The 16,570-nt window shown below is 42.1% G+C and overlaps 2 protein-coding genes across 2 annotated transcripts in view; both read left to right on the forward strand.

Annotated features, from left to right (window-relative positions):
- LOC120231111 (growth-regulated protein homolog gamma-like) overlaps positions 1-11,141 on the forward strand; it is a 112,074-nt gene extending 100,933 nt beyond the window's left edge. Inside the window, exon 4 of the mRNA XM_039230997.1 lies at positions 10,550-11,141. Within this exon, the coding sequence (XP_039086928.1) occupies positions 10,550-10,565 (16 nt within the window). The 3' untranslated portion in view covers positions 10,566-11,141. The remainder of the gene's footprint in view (positions 1-10,549) is intronic.
- Positions 9,206-11,141, forward strand: LOC120231112 (growth-regulated protein homolog gamma-like). Its single transcript, XM_039230999.1, has 4 exons — positions 9,206-9,348; positions 9,443-9,566; positions 9,687-9,770; positions 10,550-11,141. The coding sequence occupies exons 1-4, from the start codon at positions 9,249-9,251 to the stop codon at positions 10,563-10,565; spliced, it is 324 nt and encodes a 107-aa protein (XP_039086930.1). The 5' UTR covers positions 9,206-9,248; the 3' UTR covers positions 10,566-11,141.
- Positions 11,142-16,570: the final 5,429 nt, after the last annotated feature.

Below are 16,570 nucleotides of genomic sequence, written 5' to 3' on the forward strand. Positions count from 1 at the left end.
GGAGAAGGAGGAGAAGGAGAAGGAGAAGGAGGAGAAGGAGAAGGAGAAGGAGAAGAAGAAGAGGAAGAGGAAGAGGAAGAAGAAGAAGAAGAAGAAGAAGAAGAAGAAGAAGAAGAAGAGATAAACACAGTATGCAATCATATTGATTATTTATTTCTTCACTGAGTCAGACACAAAAAGGATTGTACCAGTGACCAGCTTCATGTGGGTGGCAGCAAAGATTGAAAGCAAAGGACTTAACAAACATAAACAGAGTTAAGACTATCAAGTCTTAATTATCAACAGTGTTGGGTAATTTGTCTTCTACTCTGTGATTCCAAAGCACCATCTCCCAACCTCTCTCAGATCTAACTCTAAAATCTATTGTAATAATTTGTTTGTCTTTCTGACTTTGTTCCTCTAGAGGATCAATTTTATCCCCCCGTAGTATATCTACATCCTAGGAAAATACCAACCACAATACTTCTATAACATTTTTCAAATCTTAACCACAGGGAGGAGGACTATGTGATTACTGTAAAAATTTTGGGTAAGGACTTTTCTTATTGCTGGGGTAAGAAACCCAACTAACCAAGAATAACACAAAATGTACTCACTAAATAATATTTAGGTGTATACATACATATTTAATGTAGAGTGTATCATATGTGATACATAGCCAAACCATTCTCCCTCCCTATTCCTCTATATTTTCCACCCATCAGCTACAATGGGATCTCATGGTTCCTTAATGCCCTCTACTTCAGAACATTCAAGGGGCACCTGGGTGGCTAAGTTGGTTAAGTGTCTGACTTTGTCTCAGGTCATGGTCTCATGGTTTATGGGTGTGAGCCCTGCACTGGGCTCTGTGCTGACAGCAAGCTCAGGCCTGGAGCCTATTTCAAATTCTGTATCTCCCTCTGTCTCTGACCCTCCCCTGCTCACACTGTCTCTCTTTCTTTCTCAGAAATAAATAAAACATTTTTAAAAATTAAAAAAAAAAGAACATTCAAGTGACACTAGCTCATCATCCACAAACAGAAGCTCACCTTTAACATCATCATATTCAGAACAATGCCACAAGATTAGACAGTGAAAGACTCTTCTGAGACCACAACCTTTTGTTCTTCTAACTTTTCTACTCAGGCTTTTCTACTGAGGGACTGAAAAGTCCCTCAAAAATCACCCCCCACCATCTTTTTTAAATTGTTTTTTATTTACTTCTAGAGAGAGATAGAGACAGCATGAGCAGCGGAGGGTCAGAGAGAAAGGGAGACACAGAATCCAAAGACAGGCTCCAGACTCTGAGCTGGCTGTCAGCACAGAGGCCGACGCAAGGCTCTAACCCACAAACCGTAAGATCATGACCTGAGCTGAAGTCGGATGCTTAACCGACTAAGCCACCCAGGCACCCCCACCATCATTTTTTCAGTTTCTCACACCTTACGCTGCTTCATTCACCTTCCGCTCAGCCTGGACTCCGTGGTTAGTCATGTCTGCAAATTACTCTCTACATAGTTTATCCCAGGTTAATCCCTCATTCTTGCTCACTCCCATTGTCTTTCTCCATTTTGGCCCCAAGCTACAAAATATTGCTGAAGAAATGAAATCATGTGAATTGGTATCAGTGTAATTTAATGCCTTCTAGTTTCAGGTGAGCTTTTCTATTTTATAACACTTTTGTTCCTTAAATTGAGCTACCTTTGGACTTTCACAAACTACTGTCCGAAATCCTTGTCACTTCCATCAAATACCCAGCCCTGTCACTCAAGAAATGACCTCTCCTCCCATTTTACTATGATGATCCCTAAGTTACCTCCCTTCATCCTCCATCTCCCAAATCTTTACCTTTTCTTCTTCTATCTCCTTTTTTAAAAAAAGTTTATTTTTGAGAGAGAGAGGGAAAGAGCTGGGGTGGAGGGGTAGAAAGAAAGGGAGGTAGAGGATCTGAAGCAGGCTCTACACTCAAATGCGCAGACCCGGTTGCAGGGCTCGAACTCATGAACCGTGAGATCATGACCTGAGCCAAAGTCAGCTGCTTAACCATTTGAGCCACGGAACCCCAGTCTGTCTCCTTGATATAGAAGAATATTAACCCACCTCGACCCCACTTGCTAAATATAAGCAGTCAAGAATACTGATTACAAATGGAAATCAAATTTTTACATACTTACTTTACTTTTAAAAGCTATTCTTAATTTTAATTATTTCATTATTTTATTACTTTTTCTTTAACAATAGTTTATATAGAATTTACTTTCAGTCCCATTTTACACATGAAAATGGATTTGATTCTCAGAATAACCCTATAAGGACTAATTTCAAGACTTAAAAATTTTTTTTAATGTTTTATTTATTTCTGAGAGAGACAGCATGAGCAGGGGAGGGTCAGAGAGAAAGGGAGACACAGAATTCGAAACAGCCTCTAGGCTCTGAACTGTCAGCACAGAGCCCGACACGGGGCTTGAACCCATGAACCATGAGATCATGACCTGAGTGAAAGTCGGACGCTTAACCGACTGAGCCATCCAGGAGCCCCTAATTTCAAGACTTTAAAAGGAGTACAAGTTGGGGCGCCTGGGTGGCTTAGTCGGTTGAGCATCCGACTTTCGCTTAGGTCATGATCTCGCGGTTCGTGGGTTCGAGCCCCGCGTCGGGCTCTGTGCTGACTGCCAGCTCAGAGCCTGGAGCCTGTTTCAGTCTGTGACTCCCTCTCTCTGACCCTCCCCTGCTCACGCTGTCTCTCTCTCTCTCTCTCCTAGAAATAAACAAAACATTTAAAAAAAAAAAGGAGTACAAGTATTTAGTTTGGTTTAGCTCGTGGGACACAGGATAGACAAAATATGAAGCAGACACAGAGAGAAAATGCCATAATGAAAGGTGGCATGGGCCAGGAAAAACAGAGAGCATAAGCTCTATTCCTGAATTTCTATTTCTCAGTGCTAGCCCTGTGTAGTACCTTGTTACTTCTTGCCTTGGCCATCAGTTGACAGCCTTTTGGGCCTGCTGTTAAATACTAAATACCACCACCACCCTGGCACACAAGATTTTTGCTGTTGTTTTTGGGCTTTTTTTGTTGTCCTTGCTGCTTATGTTGGTTTAATAAGGTTCAAACTACTTGTGAGCAATCATGTGTACATATGTGCATCTCTGCATATCTCCATAAAAAATGCATGCACAGCCACTCTGGAAAACAGTGTGGAGTTTCCTCAAAAAATTAAAAAGAGAACTACCCTACAGCCAGCAATAGCAGTACTAGGAATTTATCCAAAGGATACAGGAGTACTGATTCACAGGGACACATGTACCCCAATGTTCATAGCAGCACTCTCAACAATAGCCAAATCATGAAAAGAGCCTAAGTGTCCATCAACTGACAAATGGATCAAGAAAATGTGGTTTATAAATACAATGGAATACTACATGGCAATGAGAAAGAATGAAATCCTACCATATGCAGCAACATGGATGAAACTGGAGGGTATTATGCTAAGTGAAATAAGTCAGTCAGAGAAAGACAAGTACCATATGTTTTCATTCGTATAGATCTTGAGAAACTTAGCAGAAGACCATGGGAGAGGAGAAGGAGGAAAAAACGTCATAGAGAGGGAGGGAGACAAACCATAAGAGAGTCTCTTAAGAGAGAACAAACGGAAGGTTGATGGAGGGTGAAGGAGAGTGGAAAATGGGTGATGGGCATTGAGAAGGGCACTTGTTGGGCTGAGCACTGGGTGTTGTATGGAAGATAATTTAACAATAAATTATATTTTTAAAAATGCCTGCACAGAGTCAAGAAGAATAGAAACAAAACTTAAAGTATTTCTGGTAAAAAAAAAAAAATGTGAAATTGTAGTGAAAAAGATTGAAAAATTTACTCTAAAAGGCAACATTTAAAAATCAAGTTTTTGACTCATTTTTCATAATCCTAGGTAAAATATATAGCATGACACTATATGTGTCACTTTTATTAGCAGTTTATACAGTCATCTATCAACTTCCTAAATTTTACTTCCATTGAGCCAAAGTCATCATGATGTTTTCATGCTCCAAGTTCCCCGCTTTCCTGTGTTTACTTCCCTTTTGTAAATTTGTCATACCGGCATTTCTTCATGTTCATGATATGACCATAGCAGTGTTTACATAACCAGGACTACTCCCATAAACATTTAGAAAATAAGTTTAAGAAAATAGAGGTGAAAACCTAATTTACAGCAATTTTTAAAAATCTTTTAAATCTCGTCCAAAGTCAGTATTTTTTAAAAAAATTTTAATGTTTATTTTTGAGAGACAGAAACAGAGTGGGAGCAGGAGAGAGACACAGAGAGAGGGAGACACAGACTCCGAAGCAGGCTCCAGGTTCTGAGCTGTCAACACAGAGTCTGACGTGAGGCTTGAACTCACGAGCTGTGGAATCATGACCTGAGCCGAAATTGGACGCTCAACCAACTGAGCAACACAGGCGCCCCCAAAGTCAGTATGTTTTTAACGTTTCTCAGTGTAACTTGAAATGGTTTTAAATAATTGCACATTGCTCAAATCATTAGACTCCCCACTACCTGTGGAGCAACAACAGAAACTAACACACATAAGGGAGTGTATTGGATAGATATTAAATAATGTCCAGTTAAGAGTTTGACATTTTTCCAATTTTGCATGTCTTATAAAATCTGCCGTAGCACCTTATACATCATGAGTGCTTGGTAAAGGACCCTTGGATTCATACCCACTATCTCCTTCTTTCTTGCCATGTCCTGTGATTTGTATACACTCTGCCCTCCCACACTCCACTTAGTAAATGGTGAACTTGCACATATAAGGTCTTGGAAACACCTTTGGATGGATTTAAGAGCACTTCAATGGTGGTAACATCTGAACTGGTTTCTGAACAACAAGCAGGGTCTACACACACCCTCCAGTGACTGGATTCTGCCCCCATCTCTCCTCTCTCCCTTCCTCACTGGCGGAACTTCATATATATATAAACTGCCAGGTGCTTCCAGTAGACAAAATGCTCATTCTAGCTTCTATGACTTGGTGCATTTGTTCATCTCCTTCTAGAATCTTTTCCCCACATTTTAATCTCCCTATTCACCTGGGAAAATCCATTCTTTCAGGTTTGGCTTGGAGGGGAAATCTCTCCTAAAGAGACTTCTCAGAAGATCTTCTCTGAGAATTCAGGTCATGCCATTGAGAAGCAATGTTAGGGGTCCCATGTCCATGCTGCTGTCATATCCTGGGCATACTCTATCAGTGATTTACCAGGCTACTTCATAGCGTTCTATTTATAAGTCTGCTTCTCCTATGAGACTAAAAATTAGGTGGTAGTACATTGCATCATATACTTTTTTGCATTCCTGGAACCTAACTTGATCCCAAATTCATGAATGCTACCTTATCAATGAATAGATGGAGAAAGGAAGGGAGGGAAGGATTAAATGATGAAGAAACCAATCTGTGTTCGATCATTTTAGCAGTAGTATAAAAGATCACATATTGCTCAGGACTCTTTTATTGTAAGTGATGGCAGCATGACTCTAATTGGCTCAATAAGGAAAGAAAATCAGCTGCTATATCGAAATGAGAGTCAGTGGATTAGGTAAGGCCAAGCTAGATCCATGAGCGCAAACAACATCCCCAGTACTCTGGGTCTATGTGTGCCCATGCTTTCCTCTGTGACAGCTCCACTCTCAGGCAGGCTCCCTCAAGCAATGGCAAGACTCCAAGTTTCTGTCTTACCTATTTCGCAATTTCATTAAGAAGCCAAGAGCTTCTCAATTCCCTTTGCTCCAGCACGACTAGCATCCTCTCTGATGGCCAGTCTTAAATCATTGGCTCCACTCTGAACCCCTACGGGCCTGAGCAAGGGCACAGGCAGGAAGGAGGAAAGACACTGCCATAGGGTCACAAACTCCCCCTCCTGAGCTCAGAAGTGAAGTCACTTCACTTTAATCATGTGGACTGACAGAGGCAGAGATAAGGATTTCTTAGGAAATCTAGAGTTGTTTTAAGAAAGAGAGGGTGTCAGGCAGGTAGAAAGAGCTGATGTAGTAGAGACTGAAAGAGGTTAGCACAGATGCGTAACTGAGTGCCCTTAGATGAGAGAGAAATGGTCTTGGGGTTTAGTGACATGTCCAAGCATCTTAATTTTCTCCCTTCTGAGCACAACTATTATACCACAAACTATATAGATGTTAGGGAAATGGAAGGCATGAGGAGGGGGGGCAATTATGCCATCAAAGCTCAAGGCAAACCAGGATAAAGCAAAACCACGTCACTCATTCTTGCTGGCTGATTAGCAAGATCAGTCCTCAGCACCGATTTTACATGCATATTGCAAAGAATTAGTCAAATCTGAAAGACTCAACAATGACAAGGCAAAATGGAATTTAGTAAACTGAATGTATAGGTTAGAGATCATGTCATTGGGTTAGTGGTTGCATGGATTTACAGCTTGCACAATGAATGTAGCGTTCAACACATCTTAAAACAAGAAGCAATTTGTTTATCATGGTGAGATTCGTAACACTGGTGCTCCGAAAATTTTATGAATCTTAGTATGGGACTGTCATGAGTTATATGATGGAAAGTGGTAGATTATGAAAGAAAAAAAAACTTTCTACTTACTTCCAGAAAGTCAATAATTCTGACAAAACAAGTTTTAGGAGTCACGATATAGATAATTCCATAGACAATGGGTTAATTCTTGATACTCTTGTTCTCTTGGCTGCTACTGTAAGTAAGCTGAAATTCTACTCTTCCGGTCCATTTGCTAACGTCAATACTTTGGGCTGGGTCTGGGAATCATTAAAGCTAATACTTGCTATTGTTTGGGGAGTCAGATGTTAATGCCCAAGGCAGAGAGACAGTCACATCTGAAATATTTTCCCGTATAAAGGATTGGAGACAAATTTTATTTTCCTTCCATTTTATGTGGGAAACTAAAATTGTAAACAGACATTGGATTTTAAAAATTTGTTCTGAGATCTCTGAAGAATGCAGGTGTGCCCTCCTTTCACAATCTGTGACGCTGAAAATTTTAAGAGATAAATGAAAAGATTGTGCGGGTTTTTTTTTTTTTTTCCTCTTCACATAAGGATTCACCACTGAGTGTTCCTGTTCAGGGAAGCGTCTTAAACAGTCCAGGCCGCTAAAACAAAATACCGTACATTGGTGGGCTTAAATAATAAACATTTATTTTTCAGGGTGCCTAGGTGGCTCAGTCGGTTGAAAGTCCAACTTCGGCTCAGGTCATGATTTCATGGTTCGTGGGTTTAACTCCCCCATTGGGCTCTGTGCTGACAGCTAGCTCAGAGCCTGGAGCCTGTTTCAGATTCTGTACTTGCCTCTCTCTCTGACCCACCCCTGCTCATGCTGTCTCTCTCCACCCCCCCTCAGAAATAAATAAAAAACATTTAAAATATTTTTTAAAATAATATTTATTATTCATTTTCTGGATGTTGGGAAGTCCAAGAGCAAGGTATCTGCAGATTTAGTATCTCATGGGAACCCTCTTCTTGATTTACAGACAGTCACTGACTTGCTGTACCCTCACATGACACACACACACACACACACACACACACAGAGAGATCAAGCCCTCTGGGTGTCTCCTCTTATAAAAGCACATAATTCCATCATGAAAATCTCACCCTTATGACCTCATATAGATTTAATTACTCCCCAAACATCCCATCTCTTAATATCATCACAATGGGGTACAGGACTTCAGCATCTGAGTTTTGGGAGAGCATATTTAGTCCATAACAGTAAGGTTGTATTAGAACACTACTTCTGTTTTATTTAACAAATACTTTCATAACACAATACGTGCTGATGTGTTATAAATGTTAACACATTTAATACTCATAACAACCCTGTGAGGCAGGCATTATTTGCTCTTTTACAGAGGAAAAACAGGAGCCCAGAGAGATTAAATAAAGTACCCACAATCAGAGGGTCATGGGGCCAGGAAGTGGTGACGCTGATGTTCCAGCCTTCACAGCCTCACCAGCTGGTTCCAGAGACAGACTAGCATCCTCCAATTCCAGCTCTTCTCTGGACACTGGCAGAATAGCTCACACATCCTGGAGATCTGCACTACCCTGGAGAACCAATTTAAACTACCCAGTTTATTCCAGAAAAGGATATTGAAACTGATGAAGCAAAGTGAATTACTCAGTGAGAAGTCCGCAGCTAAAGAGACTGAAATGCTTTGTTGGCATTCTTAGAGAACTGAAATAATCGATAGCTAGCTGTTTCTCAAGAGAATCAATCCCAGGAGGCAGGCATATTCAGAGGACACGGAGTGGAACATACTAGTAATCTAGTATTCACATATTTGGAAACACACCTGTTTGCTTCCTAGAGGAGCAAAGGTGGGAGTCGCTAGGTTCCCGATTTCTTGTGTCCATGATCCTTTCAGTCCATGGACTGTTTTAGAAGAGGTGGACCCCAGATCCCAGCACGGCCTTCACAGCTCCAGAATGACTGTCATGAATAGAAACAGTCTCCTAGACAACAAACAGTGGGGCTCCAGGAATTACTAGAATGTGGGAAGTCCCAGAATTTCAAAGAGAGGAAATATGAGAGGTTACAAGCTGTACCTTAAAATAAACACTGAATTAACCTGTTCCCTTAGCCTACCTCCATGACCCACTGGGCAAAAACGTGGTACTAAGCGTGACTTACCTGAGCTGATAACACACCAGAAACAAGACAAACATTCTCACACGTAATCTGACATAACAGACATTTTTAAACAGCGCGTTTATTCTAGATGCATAAAACCTGCAAAACCCAATTTAAAGCGAAAGGGTAGATAAGAGCGCCTCAACTCTTACAGCTCCAGCAACTGAAGTGTCTTTGAGATTTAATTCTCTCCTCTAAAGAGTCTAACTAACGGGTATGACCGTCCGGTCCTGTGACCGGGGGTCACTGGCACCCACGGTCCCCGCACCCCTCCCCCTCAGTGGCAGCCACCGAGTGGCGGCCACTCACGCCCCTTCGCGGATTGGGGCAGAAACAGGTCTTTGAGCCGCCGGGACACGCGGGCGGGTCCCCCTCCACCCCGGGGGCGGGGCCGCGCGATCCTTCCGGACCCGGGAACGACCTGGGGCGCCGGGAAATTCCCTGCCCCCGGCGGCGCCCTTCCCCGCGCGGACCCGGGATAAAAGGGGTTCTCCCGGCCCGGGGAGCCACAGAGGCCGCTCCGCCAGCTCTCCGCCAGCTCTCCGCTCCAGCCGCCGCCCCGACTCTCCGAGCTGAGCCCCATGGCCGCCGCCGCGCCCCCCGCCGCGCCCCGCGCTCTCCGGCTCCTCGGCGCCGCGCTGCTGCTCCTGCTCCTGGTCCCCGCCGGCCGGCGCGCCGCAGGTGAGGCCCGGGGACCTCGCGGGGGGGGGGGTTGCGGGGCGCGGGGCGCGCCAGCCCGGGGACAGCTCGCTCACCCGCTGTGCTCTCCCCGCAGGGACGCCCGTCGTCACCGAGCTGCGCTGCCAGTGCCTGCAGACCTTGCAGGGCATTCACCTCAAGAACATCCAGAGTGTCAAGGTGACGCCGTCAGGACCCCACTGCGCCCAGACCGAAGTCATGTAAGTGACGCCCCGCGGCGCTGCTGCCGCTGCCCTTTGTCGCCCCCGCCGCCCCCATGCCCCCTACCCCGCCGCGCGGCCCGGCCTCCTGCCAACGGGCATCCTGCCTTCTCTCTGCAGAGCCACGCTCAAGAATGGACAGGAAGTGTGTCTCAACCCCGAAGCCCCCATGGTCAAGAGAATCATCCATAAGATGCTGAACAAGTGAGTTATGCTTTCTATTCACACGTGCGACTAGAGTCACTGGTCACAGAGACAGGCACGTGCCTCTGGAAGATTTTATCAAGGAAACCTAGGTTTAGCTGAAAAACAAAATCATTATTAATTCACAGTTAAATTTGCTATTAAGGTCATTAAGCTTCTCCTATGCCAGGGTATTTCCAGTGCCCTCTCTCCCCATACAATCGAGTGCTGGCAAATGTGTGTTCCTAAAAGATGACCTAGAGTTGGCCAGTGATGTTAAAATGCCTCCCACCCATTGGGGAGCACATCGTCTTTACCTCCATCCCCAGTGAGCTTCGGCCCTAAAAAGTGGACCCCTTGGTTTTGGGCAACATGGGCCTCTCTGAAGCTTGGTGGTGAAGAACAAGCACTTTGCAGGATCCTAAGTTCCAAGTCTAGGATCCCTGTGGAAGTTTTCTAATCCCTTTGAGCCTCAGCGGAATGGGGTAGATAATAACTATTTCATGGGTTGTATGAGGCTTAGGTGAGGTGTTGCATATAAAATTTTAACCCAGGGTGACAGTCTGTAAGTGCTGTTTTGGCTCTTTCCAGTCCATAGTAGAGAGTTCAGTCCACAGCTCCGTCTCTATGGGATAAAGAGCAAGTTCTCCACAGTAGGGGGCAGGACGGACTGTGGGACCTGCTCTGGGAACAGGGCTGGGCCAGGGTCTGCCGCAGAAATCCCTCCAGCCTCAGGGGCCATGTGAGAGAGGAGCAGCTTTTCCTTAGCGCCTGTGACAGTAACCCTTTTCCAATCATAGGGGCAGCACCAACTGACCGGGAGACAAGCAAGAAGCTGGCTGGTGGTGGTTCCTGAAAGGCCTTTCTAGGAACTGAAAATGAAGAGAACAGCTGGCTACAAGGGCCTTAATGTGTTTGCCTATTACGAGTTCTCTATTTATTTATGTTTGTATTTATTTTCCAAAGCTTATATTTTAATATTTTACATATTAGTATTTAAAGATCGGAATGTGTTTAATCAAACATAACTCCGTCCTGATTATTATGTAATTTGAAGAGGATGGGTTTTAAATGTCTCATTATTAAACTAATATGTATTGGGACACTATTGGGGCACAAGGTGGTGGGGAGGGAGTCGAAGCAGTTAGTGTGCACATATCTATTTTTGTACTTGTTTAAAAGAATGGCAGTTGTCATTTATTGAAATTATTTCACACTATGTGGTCAACATTTTTATGTTGAAGTTTCCCTTGGACATTTTATGTCTAGCATGTAGGGCATAATGCCTTGTTTAATGTTTATTATGCAGTGTCGCTCTGTCTTGTAACAGGGATGTTAAAACTACTGTTATGTTTTTACAAATGACATGAAAATAAACGTTTTGCAAAAAATGACGTGCTTACGTTTTGTTTTTTTCTTCTTGATCCTTGGTTCCTACTGGGGGCCCAATATTGTACAATTAAACGACAGGTCACACCTAACTTTATGCTTGCTCCTGGCCATGACTTTCCTTACGTTTCTTTTCCTTAAGGAATATTTGACACACTACCCTCCCCAGCCACCTTGAGAATCCAAAATATTGCTGCTTTTCACCCTGATTCATTATTCAACATTGGTGCCTTACTTTTGGACTTTTACAAATATTGTAATAAGAGCTCATATTAAATACTTTGAGTAACTGGTTTTGCAAACAATTATGCAATTCCCTTTTAATGAGGCTGGGACCAAAAGGTGGAAAAGCAGATTCTTCTTAAGAACTTGAATAATTTATGTTATTTAATAGTAACAATGATCTATGGAGATAAGTCCATGTTACATGACAAAAATAATGAAGGATAGGTAGGGAAAAAAATGGATTTAGAATATAAGAGCTGTCTTCAATTGTTGCAGAAAGTATAACGTGAAGGAAAATTGTAATGTGGCAGGAATATATATTGCAGTTTTTAGGGTAACCACTAAAAGGGAAATTAAAAGTTTGGATTTAAAAATCTGAAAAGGCGATAAAAGGGAACAAGAGAAAATATCTGAATAATACAAAAGAAAACAGAAATTAAAGAATAAAGAAAAAGAACAGCAGATGGGACAGGGAGGAAAGGAAAAAAGTTTCCTTATTGTCAGGCCTGGCAATAAAAAGTTTCTCTCCTCCTGAAGATGAGTTTTAATTCCCCTCCCCATGTGAGTGTGGGCTGAGCTTTGTGGGTTCCTTCCAAAGAAGAGATTAGGAAAAGGGGGAAAAAATTAACGCTGGAGAATCTGGCAGATACCACCTTAACCAAGTGATAAAGGTTATCAGCCTTGGTGTCATGTGAATATCACATATACCCTCCACATGGTATGGTAACAAGGGCACTTCATCTCCATCATGTTCTTCCCTCAAACCCATAGTCCCAGTACGATCATGAGAAAATCATTATAAAAATCTCAGTCCAGAAACATTCCACAAAGTCCTTAAGAAGTATTCCTCAGATCTGTCAGAGTCATGAAAAGCAAGGCAATACTGAGACTGTGTCATAGATTAGAGAAGACAAAGGAGATGGGATGACTAAATCCAGTGTGTTCTGCTCACTTGGATCCTGATATAGGAGGACATCAGCGGAAATTGGTGAAATCTGAATAAAAGACTGGAGTTTAGCTAACAGCAATGTGCCAGTGTTAATTTCTTAGTTTTGATAAGTGTATTATAATTATGTAAGATAGTAACATTAGGAGATACTGGGTAAAAAGTCTACAGGAACTTTCTGTATTATCTATACAAATTTTTTTAAACCTAAACTTATTCTAAATCGAAAGTTGTTTTTTTTTTAAATAGGACAAATAGAATAGCAAGAGAGGAGACTTAGATCTAACTATATTAAGAATTACAGTAAATTTAATGGAATAAACAATCCAATTAAAAGTCAAAAATGAACTTTTTTTATTACAAAGACTGTATAAATAAGACCAAAAAGTCTATGCCTCTTAAAAGAGACATACTTTAATATTAGGACAGAGGTAACTTGAAATTAAGAGAACTAAGAGTATTACAGCCTGCTAAAACTAACTGAAAAAAATTAGCATGGATGTACTAATGTATTACTTGTTAATAAGTATTCATCTATTATTAATATAAATTATTAATACAATGGGGAGCGGGAGCCTGGTGGTCAGTTGAGCGCGTGACTTGATTTCAGCTCAGGTCATTATCCCATGGGATTGCGCCCTCCATCAGGCTCCATGATGTGCATGGAGCCTGCTTAAGATTCTCTCCTCTGCTCCTCTCCCCTGCTCATACTCTCTTTCCAAAAAGAAAAAAGAAAAAAGTATATTAGGTGAGAATTAAGATATTAGGACTGAAAGAAAGAAGGAGTCTTAAGAGAAGGAGTCTACAAGAGATAATTCTAAATTTCATGAACTTGATATTTATCAAAATATATTAAGAAAGAAACTACAAGGGGCAATTGATGAAATGATTCTCATAGTTAAAATTCTAACAAGGCTCTTCCAGTACTTAGGAGGAGGCACTGCAGAAAAGAATCAGTAAAAATATAGAAGGGTAAAGCCACATGGTCCCCCCAAGTTGGCCGGAGCATGGTATACACATGCTTCACCCAACAACTGCATAAATCATTTATATTTTTTCAACACACAGGGAACAGTTTATAAAAGAGACCATATATGGGGTGTAAAGATGTAACAACACATTTCAAAATGTTGAAATGTTACAGAGGACATTCTCTGATCATCAAATTACAGAGAACATTCTCCAGTCATCAAATTTTTTACGTTTGTCATGTCCCTAGCTGACCATGTATCCACTCACACTATGTGTAATATGTTTGTTGTGGTTTATAGCTCATCTCTCAACTTCCCAAATTTCACTTCCATAATACAAGAAACATCAAAACGAGATCATCACGCTGTTTTCATGCCTGTTACAACCAAGTATGATAAACAATATTTGCATTAAGACATTTCCTCAATTTCTATATTTCTTTCTTGACATATCCTTTTGTAATTTTGGATTACACAATTTCTCTATTTCTTCGATTCATATTGCATGTAATATAATTTAATTACTCACTGTTATTTCTCGAAAGTTTTTCAAAAATATTAATAGAAATACAAATGTTATATTGAAATCTATTATTTTTAAAGCCTTAGAATAATGCCCAAATCTAATATACTGGATGGTTTTCAGAGTTAATTGAAATGAACTTAAATAATTATAGATATAGATGGATAAAAATCGTCAGGTTGGCCTTACCCAGGAACAGAAGAAAAGACTAGTGTGTTGCAGAAGACAGTTTGCAGGTTAGTACTGAAGAAGAATTTCATATTTGGAGTTTCAGTTTTATCCACTATACGTTTTTTGCAAAACTGACCATAGTCCCTTTTATCTTGCATATGCCTAGCAGATATTTTTTCTTTTTCTTTTTTTTTTAAAGTTTATTTATTTGTTTTGAGAGAGAGAGAGGAAGGAGCATAGAGAGAGGGAGAGAGAGAATCCCAAGCAGGCTCCATACTGTCTGCACCGAGCCTGACATGAGGTTTGAACTCACGAACCGTGATCATGACCTGAGCTGAAATCATCAGTTGGATGCTTAGCTGACTGAGCCATCCAGGCGCCCCAAGTAAAGGTCTTTTAATTTAATATCTACCATGCTCTCATTTTTTTGTACATATCCTGAATCTTAGGTTATACTGCAACCACCCTATGGCAGATAGCCAATAAAGGTCACAGTGTGGCCTGTGCAATAGGGCCATGGAAACACCTTGAAATGCCTACAGAGGCCTCCCTCCCAGTTTGATACCATCCAAACTGGGTCCTGACCAACAAACAGGTTCTACCAGCACACGGTCTCCAGCATCAGAGGCCTGCAACCTCCTTCTGCCTCAGTCTCTCTCCAGTCTCTGCTCACAGAGTGAGTTCCTGTTGTATGAACTATTCTGTTCCCAGTAGTGCTCACCATCGTTGATCTCATCACTATGCCTCTGCTCATGTGGCCATCTCCTGAATGTTTTCTGCCTCTCAGTGTCCCCCATTTCCCTGGAAAACTCCTCATCTCAAGAGTCACATTCATGGTCACCTCTTTCAGGATCCTCTCTGACAAGCTACATAAACCCACTCCTTGAGTGTTGGATCAGGTGCCCCTCCTCACTCCTGCACCCGGGGAATGGTTTGCCAGGGTTTTCACAGGCTTTTCTAAAATCTTCTATTTGTCTATTCGTTTTCCCTATTGCATGGAGAGTCAGAGGGTAGCAGAGTCTTATTCCTCTCCATATTCCTGGCCAAACTTCATTCCCACCTTATAAATGCCGAGTACATGATCAATGACAATGTTGAAACAAAGGGAGAAAGAAGGAAATTCAATTCGAGTTGAACCACCCTCCTGGTTAGAAAGGTAACTAACAATAAGTGGAGTCAAGTAATCAAAACCCAACTGAAAATGGCTTCATAAAAAGGAGAGGGGGTGCCTGGGTGGCTCAGTCTGTTAAGCATCGACTCTTGACTTTGGCTCAGGTCATAATCCCAGGGTTGTGGGATCAAGCCCTACATCGGCATCTGAGCTGAGCATGGAGCCTGCTTGAGCTTCTCTCTCTCTCCCTCTCTCTCTCAAAATAAATAAATTAATTTTAAGAATAAAAATAAATAAAAAAAAGAATGGAGTGCCTGGATGGCTCAGTCTGACATTGGCTTGGGTAATGATCTCATGGTTCACAAGTTTCAGTGACAGCTCAGAGCTGACCCAGCTGTTCTGCGGACAGCTCAGAGCCTAGAGCCTGCTTCAGATTTTGTGTCTCCCTCTCTCTCTGCCTCTCCCCTGCTCGCACTCTCTCTCACTCTCCCTCTCTCTCTCTCTCTTTCAAAAATAAACATTAAAAATATATAAAAATTTAAAAAAGAAAAAGTTTCAATGAAAAGGAGAATCAATGGGCCTCTAAAAGGAAAAGACTGATGTGTGGATGAGAGAAAGCTGCTTGTTTCAAGTTCAAAAATTCTCTCCAGTAATTAGTCTCACCGCCACATCAGGCTGCTTTTCTCTGTGCTTGCTTCACTTCTGGCAGGCTCCCCTCAAAGCTTCAAGCTTCTGTTCTAGCAGGCATAACCCCACAGGAAGCAAAGGCTTATTTTCCAACATTTCCTGACAACAAGGACTCCAGGAAATTTTTCAGACTTGGCCAGGCTTAGGTCACTTGCCCACCCTACACCTGTCAGAACTTGCCTGAGGGTTAGACCCAGACTGGAAAGACCAACCAATGCTACTTTGGGTCATCAGCCCACTCTTGGAACTTTGGAGCAGGGTCACCCTACCTGAACTACCCAGGCCAGAAGGAAGATGGGATGGTTCCCAAAAGAAAACCAAGGTTCTATAACCAGAAGGAGGAAGGAGCTCAAGCCAGGTAGAAATGAACATTGTACTAGAGACTAGATCAGGTTTATGACATTAACACTGGACGACTTGCTTTGGACTGAAGAAGTGGGTGAATTGAGGGATTTAAGGCCACGTGCAGACATTTTCGTTCTTCTCCCCTCAGAGCTGGAGTCATGCTACCAGAAGCAGTAAATGCAACAAGATAGGGGTGGCAGTTGTGATGTCACAATTTTCTGGAGGCCAGAGTGGGGACAGCAGCCCTACACTGCCCATTCCTGTGGCTCCATCATCTGGAGAGGCGGCACCAAGTCTGGGTTGTAAAGGCAGATTAGATAGAGTCAATGGAACAAGATGACAGTAACTATGGTAGCTCAAATGGGATTTAATACCCCATTTTATTATAAGGATGCTCTATTCTTTTACGATTGGTAATTGCATTAGTTTAAAGTTTGGGCGTAGACATCTGTC

The sequence above is a fragment of the Hyaena hyaena genome, unplaced genomic scaffold (genome assembly GCF_003009895.1).
Source record: "Hyaena hyaena isolate Hyena2069 unplaced genomic scaffold, ASM300989v1 scaffold_54, whole genome shotgun sequence".
Classification (NCBI taxonomy): Eukaryota; Metazoa; Chordata; class Mammalia; order Carnivora; family Hyaenidae; genus Hyaena; species Hyaena hyaena.